Source organism: Rhinoderma darwinii, chromosome 6 (assembly GCF_050947455.1).
Source record: "Rhinoderma darwinii isolate aRhiDar2 chromosome 6, aRhiDar2.hap1, whole genome shotgun sequence".
Taxonomy (NCBI): domain Eukaryota; kingdom Metazoa; phylum Chordata; class Amphibia; order Anura; family Rhinodermatidae; genus Rhinoderma; species Rhinoderma darwinii.
Window position 1 is genome coordinate 42,582,188 of NC_134692.1, and position 12,017 is coordinate 42,594,204.

A 12,017-nucleotide genomic window follows, 5' to 3' on the forward strand; every position below is an offset into this window, starting at 1 on the left:
GCAGTGCCCTCTGTAGATAATGCCACAGTGCCCTCTGTAGATAATGCCAGTGTCCTCTGTACATACTGCCACAGTGCCTTCTGTAGATGCTGCCACAATGCCCTCCGTAGAGGATGCCACAGTGAAGTCAGGGGATTGGCCAGAGATGGAGTCCCGGAGCCGCTTTTAGCACTCTGCCTGGGATTCCAGCTCTGCTCCTGACATTACTGTCCATATATGGACAGAGATGTCAGGGGCAACCCCAGAGCTGGAGTCCCAGGCAGAGCGCTAGTAGGCTCTTCCTGGGACTCCAGCTGTGCTCCTGACATCACTGGGACTCCTGCTCTGGGGAAGCCCCAGATATCGTGTGTCCAAATATAGACACTGATGTCAGGGAATTCCAGAGTCCCGGAGCAGAGCCGATACTAGCCCTCTGCCCGGCTCTCCGCTCTGGGGAAGACCCTGACACACTGTCCATATATGGACAGCGATGTCAGGGAATTTCACAGACTCCCGAAGCAGAGCCTGTACTAGCGCTCTGCAAGGGACTCCGGCTCTGGGGAAGCCCCAGACATCGCTGTTCATATGTGGACAGCGATGTCAGGGAATTCCAGAGTCGGAGCAGAGCCTATACTAGCGGCTCTGTGTCCCGCAGATGACAGCTCCAGGGGCCGCATGCTTGAAACCCCTGATGTAGAGGCTCTATATGCCTTGTGAATACCTGTTCTAGTTGATGTGTCATTTATAGGTTGTGTGCCATCTTGGTTCCTTCTTCCCCTCTGATATGGAGTCAGGGAAGTTTTATAACTCTGCAGCTAATCATTGTATGGACTCACCTATTATATCACTGCACTCCTTCTCCCTCTTGATCTTTCAGCTCACTATTTGTATGAGGGACATACAGAGGAACAAGGAGGGTGGGCAGGGGAGGGGTCTCAGTGCTGCCAGAAGGAATTTGATTGGTGATGATATAATCTTGTAGTTCACAGGAAGTAGTCGACACCAGGAGAGTAACCTCCTGTCTACACATGCGAACACGGTCTATTTTCGTCGAGGACCGAGATTACATGACACAGCAACCCGTAATGAAAGGGTTCAGAATACATGGATGTAACCGAGTTGGGAAGAAAAAAAATTACACTGCTAGAATATTGTTGGCGAATTAGCATTATATGTGCAAAAAAAATTGCTTTTTTTAATGCATACACAAGTTGCCCTGGAGCCAAAGTCTGAGGAGTTAGAGGGGCGTTCCCATCAGAGAAAGCGATGGCATATCGCTTAGTATGCCATAACGTCATGATCGGTGCGGGTCTGCATGCCCAGTCTTTAAAAATGTATGTTCCATTTTTGCATAATATACGTCAGTATTTATTTCATTACTTTTTTTTAAAAAATCCACAATTCACCAACCTTACAAAAACAGCAACACAATTTAAACCTTTTTTTTTTTAAAAAAAATGAATATAGTTGAAAAACAGACAACTCATCAAAGTATGGAACAAAAACAGATACAATATAGAAACAAAAATGAAAACAAATTGTTAAGAAATGATCCGTATATTTCATACACAAGTGTGAAGGTGCCCTTATGCTTCATGCACACATCCATTGCCCGTCATACGGCAGCTAATGACGGATCCATGAAACACGCACCACACACGGATGGCTTCCTTGTGCAGTCCGTTTTGTCAACGGACCAAATGAATGGAATGGTCAAGACTGTTCCGTTAAAAACGGACAGCAGTGGGACTTGTTCTATTTTTGTCGGAACGGCCACACAGTTCCGTTAAAACGATGGAAGTGTGCATGGTCCCATAGAAAAGAATGTGTGACTGTGATATCCGTTAAAAAAAAAAAAAAAAAAGATAGCACACTGAAGAAAATAACTGAAGTGGGCATGAGGCCTTAGGCAATACAGTCCGCAATTACAGACCCACTCGGTTCTATTGGCCGCGGACACCTTTCCCTAGCGCTACGGATAGGCGTCCGTGCTGTAGAACCGTGCCGGGATTTACAGAGCATGTCCTACTTTTCGTATTTTACGGGCCGTGATCCCGTACTGTGTATGGGAGCACAGCCCGAAAATGCAGCGGCCCGCGGGCATCGGCGGCCAGCCGTGCCCGCAATCACAGGCCATGCTTATGGGCACGGCCGTGTGTATGAGGCCTTAGGCTCCATGAATACGACCGTATTTTCATCTATCAGTAAATACTGTCTGTAAATACGAATCCGTAATTCATCCGTATTTACAGATTGCTAACTGCAAATACGGACCGTATTGCATCCGTATATACGGTACCGTGTATAAAAAAAAAAAAAAAGCGAGGATGCTGCATAATAGGTCATCAACATGTCGCCTAGCAACGCTTCCGGAAATACGGACGGTTTACGGATGCACATCTGTAGCCATCTGTATTTACGGAAGCTCCCATAGACTTCTATGGGAGAGTCTGTGCCGTAATTACTGACAAGAATAGGACAGGTTATAATTTTTTCAGCCCGAACACCCATCAGTAAATATAACAAAAGGGATCCATGGCCAATAGAAATGGCATCCTAGTTATCTATGACGCTAGGTGTCACTGCCTCTCCGGAACTGTCCCGTACTAAAAACATGATTACAGTACGGGACAGTTGTCCGCAGCGAGGCAGTGACACCTAGCGTCATAGATAATTATGATGCCAGGAGCCCGGCTCCCTGCACTGTGTTCGGTCCGGGAAACGTGGCCGACATACTGTCCGTATATCACGGACCAAACACGCTCGTGTGTGGGAGGTCTTAGGCTCCATGCACACGACCGTATTTTTGATCAGTCATCGATACTAATATCGATCTCACACGGCAAAGCAGGGACGCTCCCAGCCCTCAGCTGCCTCTAGCAGGGAGATCTGACAGTTCCCTGCTCTGTTTACTTATTCCGATGCCGCGACGTAAAAAGTCTATGGCATCGGAATAAGGCCCGTTAGTGACCGACGTAGAAACACGATGGGCCGGTCACTAACGGGTTAAACAGACAAGCGCTGTAATCAGCTGCCTCCGACAGTCACATAAGACTGAATGGAGCAGCCACGCACACGCTCGACTGACACTCCATTCAAACTCCTCCCCACTGCAGTCGTGAGTTGGGGATCCAGAGAGAAGTGTCCATTGTACAAAAACCCCTTTAAGGCAGTCTACACATATATATATATCGTACATAACTAAAGCCACTTCATCACTACAGCCACCAAAATATGACAAGAACAACGCAAAATTGTGGGCCATATTTTTATAAACGACACAACTTACAGCCTAACACAACAGTCCACTTTCAATGGCAACAGTATTTTATTCCTTAAATTCTTACAATACATCACATATTAAAAATGTGGTCACAAATAAGAGGAAAAAAGTTTCATGAACTGGATATGGAACATATGGGATGTATAACTGCCGAATTGTCTCACCGCACCCTCTACTTCTGCTAGACAACACAAAAGTTTCAGGACTGGATAGAGAAGACACGGAAAAAAAAAAAAACATAGAAACCTTCAAACCGGGCACAGACTAGAACTTTTGAAACAGGATAACATAAAACAAGTCAAAGCATATATAAAAACAATGCAACAATGGTGGAAAAGACCAAAAACATATGCCGCAAGGTCCCCAGCTTTACTCATACATCTCGAAGAGTCCCGGAAGCTGGCAAGTATTACCACTGTTCATCTGCATAGCATTATCATATACACTACATGTAGAGATGAAATAGGTTAAGAAAAAAATATTGGAAACAGTAACGTATTGATAGAAATTTCTCTCTCCTCCGCTGATGAATATTTTAGCCATATGAAAAGGATTCATTGTAGTGCGGAACTCTACGAGAGCCAGGACTGCAACGTCATTTTAGGGCTTTGTTCAATCTATCATGTAAACAAGTCAACCTAATCCCTTCATTTCCACCATAAAATAAGGCAGCTGGAAAACCCCCATCATCCAATAATAACATCCCCGCCGATCACTCCTCCTAGGAATATGACAATACAAAGAAGTTCACAGTCTGCCTTTTGTTTTAATGGGATAAAATTTTCCTGACTGTAGGTTGAAGGATAGCCCTTTAAAACTGAACATTAAACATGCCGAATGGTTTCAATAATAGAGTACGCCCCAACATCTCTACGATTGCAGCCAAGGATGGCGGAGGCATTGAGCTGCAGTAGCCCGCTTCTCAGACACCAACTCCAACATGGGGAGCAGAAAGTCCGTAAACCCAGAGGCCTCCACTTCAGGCCACTCATATTTTTCTTTTAGGACGTCCGCCAACCCCCACGGCTTCAGCTTTGAAATATGTTTCAGGTCGCCTTTTTTTGTGAAGAATTCCTTGGAGTGTTTTCCAGCTGCAATGAGTTTTCGTGGAATCTGGCCCAAGAGCTCAATGATTAGTGCAATGTGGTCTTCATCCCGGGGGTAGTCCTCACCAGAGTGAGGTTCAAATAAGTAATCTCCTGTGGCCAACTCGAAGGTCATGCAAGCCGTGCTCCAGATATCTGCTGGGGTGCTGTATCCTGCCCCAAGGAGAACTTCCAAGGATCTATACTGCCTTGTCTGAATGTCCTCCGTGAAGTGTTTGTGCACCCAGCAGGCATTTCCCAGGTCAGCAACCTTTACTCTTAATTTGTCAGCATTTTGAGGTTCAAGAGGATTTAGTAGGAAGTCGGCAGCGGTCACTTTTCCATCACCTATTAATATGGCCTCATTTTCGTCTTTTACAGCAGGATCTTTTTGCTCCTCACATGCGTCTCCTTGTTGCGGGCAGATCTCCTCACTGTCACTTTGCTCTGGTGGTTGAGTGACCGATAGTGGACATGAACCACCGTCTGGAGAGGCTGGGTTACAACTATTATCTACTGCACTAGGATGGGGAAAGCTCGGGGACAAGAAGTCGACATTTGTTAGGCTATCAGAAGACGTCTCAGATGGAAGTCCATTCAAAGTCAGTTCTAAATCTTTGCCGAGTGTTGGAGAATCTGCCTGGTCTTGACCCTCTTGGATCAGGGCACTGTCATCTTCATCTTCTACTTCCATCCCCACAATCTCTTGTACCCGTTTTTCTAGCAGCTCTGCCTGCCGCTTCTGCTTTTTCTTTAGCTTTTTCTTTTTGTTCTTTGTCAGTTTAGCGGAAGGTTTGGGTGGCGGCGCTGTACTCACCACAGAACCGGAGGGCGGTGGGGCACCGGAGCGAAGCCATTGTGTAGCATCACATGCCAGCCTGCGAATATAAGGCTCATCCACACACAGCAGGATGTTCTCTGGCTTCAGGTCGGTGTGGATGATCTTACACTTGGTGTGCATGTAGTCCAAGCCCTGGAGAACCTGCCTGATGATGCTTTTCACACAAAGGAGAGGCAGGCCCTGGTAGTTGGACTTGATGATCCACTTCAGCAAGTGATGGCCAAGAACCTCGAACACCATGCACATGTGGGAGCCGTTGGCACCTGCGATTTTGAAGTCATCCAGGAGCTGGACCACCTTGTCCCGGCCGCTGTCATCAGGGTCAGTCTCTCTGACGGCTCTCAGCAGTTTGATCTCATCCAGGGCGGTCTCGGTGTAATGCTCTGCGCTCTTCACCACCTTCAGCGCCACAAACTGCTTCACCTGGATGTCCCAGCACAGCCACACGGTAGAAAAATGGCCCCAGCCCAGCTTCCGGATCACATGGTAGCGATTATTGAACAGGTCACCGATATTTACAAGGTGATAGCCCCCTTTACAGTAATCGTTAGGGTCTTCCTGCTCCTCGTCATCACTGCCCAGGATCTCCTCCTCCTCTTCATCCGGTGGATCGTCTGCAGGCGGCGCTGGGGCAGAGTTGCGCCGCTGAACTGCTTCCGCTGGCTTCTTAACAATTTTCTTCGCCTTTGCCCGTTTCTTACGAGCCTGCAGCGCTAACACTTTCCTCTCCATGTTCTCAGCCGGTCAGCAGAAAAGACATGCGCAGCGACCTCTACCCTCTCTAACTTTTTCCCGTCCCGCCTAACCGTCGCGCTCTCAAGACACGCCCACTGTCACCTACGTCGTTACATCCAACTCCGCCTGTCAAACAGCTCAGCTCTCAGGCCACGCCCCTTCACGGTTTCACTTAGGTGAAACGCCGCCTGATTGAATGAGAGCGCTTCTCGGAACACGCCCCTTCCGGGTTCGTCACTTAGCTGAAGCTCCGCCTCCACCAGGCAACGCGAGAGTTCTTCCTTTACGCAATTGGTGGAAAGTGGGCGGGTCTTTTTAAGTGATACCGGAAGCTCAAATTAATCGTGATAACCAATTGGCTTCTTTGTAAACTAACACTAAACGGAAGCTAATGGCTGCTGCCATGGGAGGCATGGAGACAAGTGTGACATTTGTGGTGGGGACATGAGGATAACTATGAATGTAAGCTGTGTGTTTATTATGTGGCTACAGTGCAGTGTTACTACATGTCCTGTGTGTCCAGGAGGATGTTGTAAACCTCTTTATTATGTGAAGGGGGAATGGAAAAAGTGTTGTTCGTACAAGGCTGATTTTTATTATCTTTGTGTCCATTTTGCGCATGATTTAACCCCTTAATGACCAGCCTATTTTGGACCTTAATGACCAAGCTATTTTTTACGTTTTTCAATCGTCGCATTCCAAGAGCTATAACGTTTTTATTTTTGCGTCGACATAGCTGTATAAGGTCTTGTTTTTTGCGGGACAAGTTGTATTTTTTAATAGCACCATTTTTAGGTACATATTATTTATTGATTAACTTTTATTAACTTTTTTTTTTGGGGGGGAATAGAAAAAAATCTGACATTTCGCCACTCTTTTTTTGCGTCCTAAATCTACGCCGTTTACCGTGTGGTATAAATAACACAATAACTTTATTCAGTGGGTTGTTACGATTGCAACGATACCAAATTTGTATAGTTTTTATATGTTTTACTACTTTTACACAGTAAAAACACTTTTTTTTCTAAGTGATTTGTTTTTGTGTCTCCATATTTGAAGAGCCGTAACGTTTTTATTTTTTTGCCGATGCGGTTGTATGAGGGCTTTTTTTTTGCGGGACGACTTGTAGTTTTTATTGGTACCATTTTGGAGTAGATGCGACTTTTTGATCACTTTTTATCACATTTTTTTAAAGTCAGTATTCACAGAAAACAGCAATTTTTCCATAGTTTTTTATTAATTTTTTTACGGCGTTCACCGTGCGGGTTAAATAATGTAATAGATTTATAGTCGGGGTCGTTACGGACGCGGCGATACCAGGTATGTGTAACTTTTTAACTTTATTTTGTTTTTTTTTTAATAGTAAAGCAGTTTGTAAGGGGAAAAAGTGGGGTTTTCATTTTTTTTCACTTTTTTTTAATTAACTTTAGTAAACTTTTTTTTACTTTTTTACTAGTCCCATTAGGGGACTATAATATGCGATTCTGCGATCGCATTTATAATACACTGCAATACTTTTGTATTGCAGTGTATTGTGCCTGTCCGTTTAACATGGACAGGCATCTGCTAGGTCACGCCTGCGGCATGATCTAGCAGGCATTCACTCCAGGCAGACCTGGGGGCCTTTATTAGACCCCCGGCTGCCATTAGAGACACAGACACTCGGCGATCGTATCGCCGGGTGTCGGTGGGGGAGAGAGGGGTTAAACGCATCTGAGGGGTTAAACGGGTGAGATCGATACTAATATCGATCTCACACGGCAGAGCAGGGACGCTCCCAGCCCTCAGCTGCCTCTAGCAGCTGAGAGCAGGGAGATCTGACAGTTTCCTGCTCTGTTTACTTATTCCGATGCCGCGACGTAAAAAGTCTATGGCATCGGAATAAGGCCCGTTAGTGACCGACGTAGAAACACGATGGGCCGGTCACTAACGGGTTAAGATTTTATGTCGGATTGTTTTATTTTAAAGGACAACTCTGGCAGGAAGTAGAAAGAGCTGTCCAGTTTCAGCAAATTAATGTTATTTTTTTGTATTATTAAAAGTTATTCAATTTTCCAATATACTTTCTGTATTAATTCCTCACGGTTTTCAAGATCTCTGCTTGTTATTGTTCAGTAGGAACCTTCATTGTTTACTTCCAGTGAGTAAACCTCTGTCCATGGTCATGTGACACACAGGTGCTGGGATCATTACAAGACACAGCTCTGATACACATAGGCTGGGTTCACACGACCTATTTTCAGGCGTAAACGAGGCGTATTATGCCTCGTTTTACGTCTGAAAATAGGGCTACAATACGTCGGCAAACATCTGCCCATTCATTTGAATGGGTTTGCCGACGTACTGTGCCGACGACCTGTCATTTACGCGTTGTCGTTTGACAGCTGTCAAACGACGACGCATAAATTGACTGCCTCGGCAAAGAAGTTCAGGGCACTTCTTTGCAACGTAATTTGAGCCGTTCTTCATTGAAGTCAATGAAGAGCAGCTCAAGATTACAGGCGTCAAAGACGCCTCGCATAATACTCCTCGTATTCTCCTGAAAACAGTCTGTCTTTTCAGACGTAAAAGCCTCTCATCTTGTGCACATACCCTTACTGTAACTAGCCCAGCACCTGTGTCCATCACATGACCATGGACAGAATTTTATCTACTTGGACGTAAACAATGAATGTTCCTATAAATACAGAAAGTTTATTGAAAAATTGTATAACTTTTAACTATACAAAAGATAACATTAATTTGTTGAAACCAGACAAACCTTTTAAGCTCTTGGGCACATGCAGCGTAACTGTACGTTTCTGCCAAGGCGGAGTATGAAGCCCACAGGCAGGGCTTATTAGGAGTCTGTAAATAGCGCAATATACTGCAATACGTAAGTGTTGCAGTATATTGTGCAAGCAATCCAAGCATCACTTGTTCAAGTTACCTAGGGGGGGACTAATAGAAAAAACTTTATGTAAAAAAAATAAATATTAAAAGTAAAAAACTTAAAATTAACAATTGGTATTGCCGCATCTATAAATGTACAACCCCATGTAATATAATGTTATTTAACTGCATGGTGCATGCTGTAAAAATTAAAATAAAAATGCCAGACTTGCTGCTTTTTGGTCACCTTCGCTTTCAAAATGGTACTAATAAAAGCTACACCCCCCCCCCCCCCCCGGCAAAAAAACCGGCCCTCACAGCGCTCAAACGTCCAAAAAAATGGATGGCTCTCAGGCCGGGTTTACACGAGCGTGTGCGTTTTGCGCACGCAAAAAACGCTGCGTTTTGCGTGTGCAAAAGGCACTTAGCTCCATGTCATCCCCGTATGATACGCGGCTGCGTGATTTTCGCGCAGCAGCCATCATTATGACACTCTGGATGTTTGTAAACAGAAAAGCACGTGGTGCTTTTCTGTTTTCATTCATACTTTGACAGCTGTTGCGCGAATGACGCACGTCCCACTGAAGTGCTTCCGTGTGGTGCGCGTGATTTTCACGCACCCATTGACTTCAATGGGTGCGAGATGCGCGAACAGCGCACAAATGTAGGACATGTCGTGAGCTCCGCAAAAATCACGGACGGTCTGTACTGCCCCATAAACTAACATAGATCCGTACGACGCGCGTGAAAATCGCGCGCGTTGCACGGACGTATTACACGTTCGTCTAAACAAGCCCTCAGAATAAGGTGAAGGAAAGCAATGTTTTTAAAGTTGTGTTCTGTTTTTTTTGTAAAAGCGGTAAAACATCAAATAAATAATCTGTGGGTCGATACGCTTGGGGCAATACCAGATTTTTATATAAAAGTTAACGTGACATTTTTACTGCACGGTCAATTAATTATTTTCAGTTTCCCAGTACATTAAATGGTGCTATTAAGAACTACAACTTGTCCCCCAAAAAAACAGACCTCATACGGGTATGTCGAAAAAATGAAAGAAAAATTTTTTGGGCTATGTCTCCAAGGGGTTAAAGGCTATGTAAACCTTTGAAAGGCAATATATATATCGCAGTGTGCTGCGCCATTTTCTTGTGTGCTGTATAAATTTGCTGTCACAGTGGTTCTTGCACCGGCATACACGTTTTGTTTCATTTTAGTTTGGAATGTGATTTTCAAACTTTCGTATCTTTTTATGTATTTCATATATGTGGGGTTAGTGACTGCCTCCATTTTTTTGATCTTACATTCCTCCCGTTCTGCCCTGGGTGATTAATTAGGTTCCTATCATCAGACATATGTAGGTTTACATAAGTAATAATGTAAAGGGAAGAGGGAAATGGGAGGAAACCTCCAGCTCACCAATCTGACACTCCTGTGTTAGTAATCGCCCGGGTCAGCCGCGACGGCACACGGCAGCAATTGTAGAAAAAACCAGAGAAGATCCAGCGATGATGATGATATCAATAGGAAAAGCAAGGTTTCCACTTTATTTGGAATGCAAGCTGTCAAAAGCTTGAAATGGAACACCAGGAGGAAAAGACAAGGTGGTGATATGCAGCAATAGAAAAGCCTACGCGTTTCAAGCACTAGGCTGTGCTCTTAATCATGGCTTGCTTTTCCTATTAATATCATCATCGCTGGATCTTCTCTGGTTTTTTCTACATATGTAGGTTTAGTCCCAGTTCTGGGTGTATGAGCAGTGTAGGGACCCATTTTATAAAGCAGGGGTCTCAAGCACGCGGCCCGCGGGCCGCATGCGGCCCCTGGGGCTGTCATCTGCGGCCCGCGGGACACAGAGCCGCTAGTATCGGCTCTGCTCCGAGACTCTGGAATTCCCTGACATCGCTGTCCACATATGAACAGCGATGTCTGGGGCTTCCCCAGAGCCGGAGTCCCGAGCAGAGCGCTGGTGTCGGCTCTGCTCCGGGACTCTGTGGAATTCCCTGATATCGCTGCCCATATATGGACAGTGTGTCAGGGTCTTGCCCAGAGCAGAGTGCTGGTGTCGGCTCTGCTCCTGGACTCTGTGGAATTCCCTGACATCGCTGTCCACATATGAACAGCGATGTCTGGGGCTTCCCCAGAGCCGGAGTCCCGAGCAGAGCGCTTGTGTCGGCTCTGCTCCGGGACTCTGTGGAATTCCCTGACATCGCTGTCCACATATGAACAGCGATGTCTGGGGCTTCCCCAGAGCCGGAGTCCCGAGCAGAGCGCTGGTGTCGGCTCTGCTCCGGGACTCTGTGGAATTCCCTGATATCGCTGCCCATATATGGACAGTGTGTCAGGGTCTTGCCCAGAGCAGAGCGCTGGTGTCGGCTCTGCTCCGGGACTCTGTGGAATTCCCTGACATCGCTGTCCACATATGAACAGCGATGTCTGGGGCTTCCCCAGAGCCGGAGTCCCGAGCAGAGCGCTTGTGTCGGCTCTGCTCCGGGACTCTGTGGAATTCCCTGACATCGCTGTCCACATATGAACAGCGATGTCTGGGGCTTCCCCAGAGCCGGAGTCCCGAGCAGAGCGCTGGTGTCGGCTCTGCTCCGGGACTCTGTGGAATTCCCTGATATCGCTGCCCATATATGGACAGTGTGTCAGGGTCTTGCCCAGAGCAGAGCGCTGGTGTCGGCTCTGCTCCTGGACTCTGTGGAATTCCCTGACATCGCTGTCCACATATGAACAGCGATGTCTGGGGCTTCCCCAGAGTCGGAGTCCCGAGCAGAGCGCTAGTACAGGCTCTGCTCCGGGACTCTGTGGAATTCCCTGACATCGCTGCCCATATGTGGACAGTGTGTCAGGGTCTTCCCCATAGCGGAGTCCCGGGCAGAGCGCTAGTATAGGCTCTGCTCCGGGACGCTGCGGAATTCCCTGACATATCTGCCCATATGTGGACAGTGTGTCAGGGTCTTCCCCAGAGCGGAGTCCCGGGCAGAGCGCTATTATCGGCTCTGCTCCGGGACTCTGGGGAAGCTTCTGACATCGCTGTCCATACATCGACAATTATGTCAGGGGCTTCCCCAGAGCAGGAGTCCCAGTGATGTCAGGATCACAGCTGGAGTCCCAGGAAGAGCCTACTAGCGCTCTGCCTGGGACTCCAGCTCTGGGCAAGCCCCTGACATCACTGGGGCAGCCTCTGCAGAGGGCACTGGGGCAGCCTCTGCAGAGGGCA

The 12,017-nt window shown here is 46.6% G+C and overlaps 2 protein-coding genes across 3 annotated transcripts in view; one reads left to right on the forward strand and one right to left on the reverse strand.

Moving 5' to 3' along the window:
- Positions 1 to 3,233: 3,233 nt before the first annotated feature.
- On the reverse strand, positions 3,234 to 6,122 carry LOC142655445 (SRSF protein kinase 1-like). The gene has a single exon (XM_075829599.1). It carries the CDS (start codon positions 5,918 to 5,920, stop codon positions 4,133 to 4,135), a length of 1,788 nt encoding a protein of 595 aa, XP_075685714.1. The 5' UTR covers positions 5,921 to 6,122; the 3' UTR covers positions 3,234 to 4,132.
- A 73-nt stretch (positions 6,123 to 6,195) lies between these two features.
- The window catches only part of TRUB2 (TruB pseudouridine synthase family member 2), a 28,380-nt gene continuing 22,558 nt past the window's right edge, over positions 6,196 to 12,017 (forward strand). The window contains exon 1 of one of the 2 annotated variants that reach the window (XM_075829601.1): positions 6,196 to 6,385. The gene's annotated coding sequence lies outside the window, so the exon portion shown is untranslated. The remainder of the gene's footprint in view (positions 6,386 to 12,017) is intronic. The other variant, XM_075829600.1, reaches the window with a different exon arrangement.

Excerpts from the sequence above, each read along its gene's own strand:
- LOC142655445 (XM_075829599.1), bottom strand. The coding sequence starts at position 5,920 with ATGGAGAGGAAAGTGTTAGCGCTGCAGGCTCGTAAGAAACGGGCAAAG.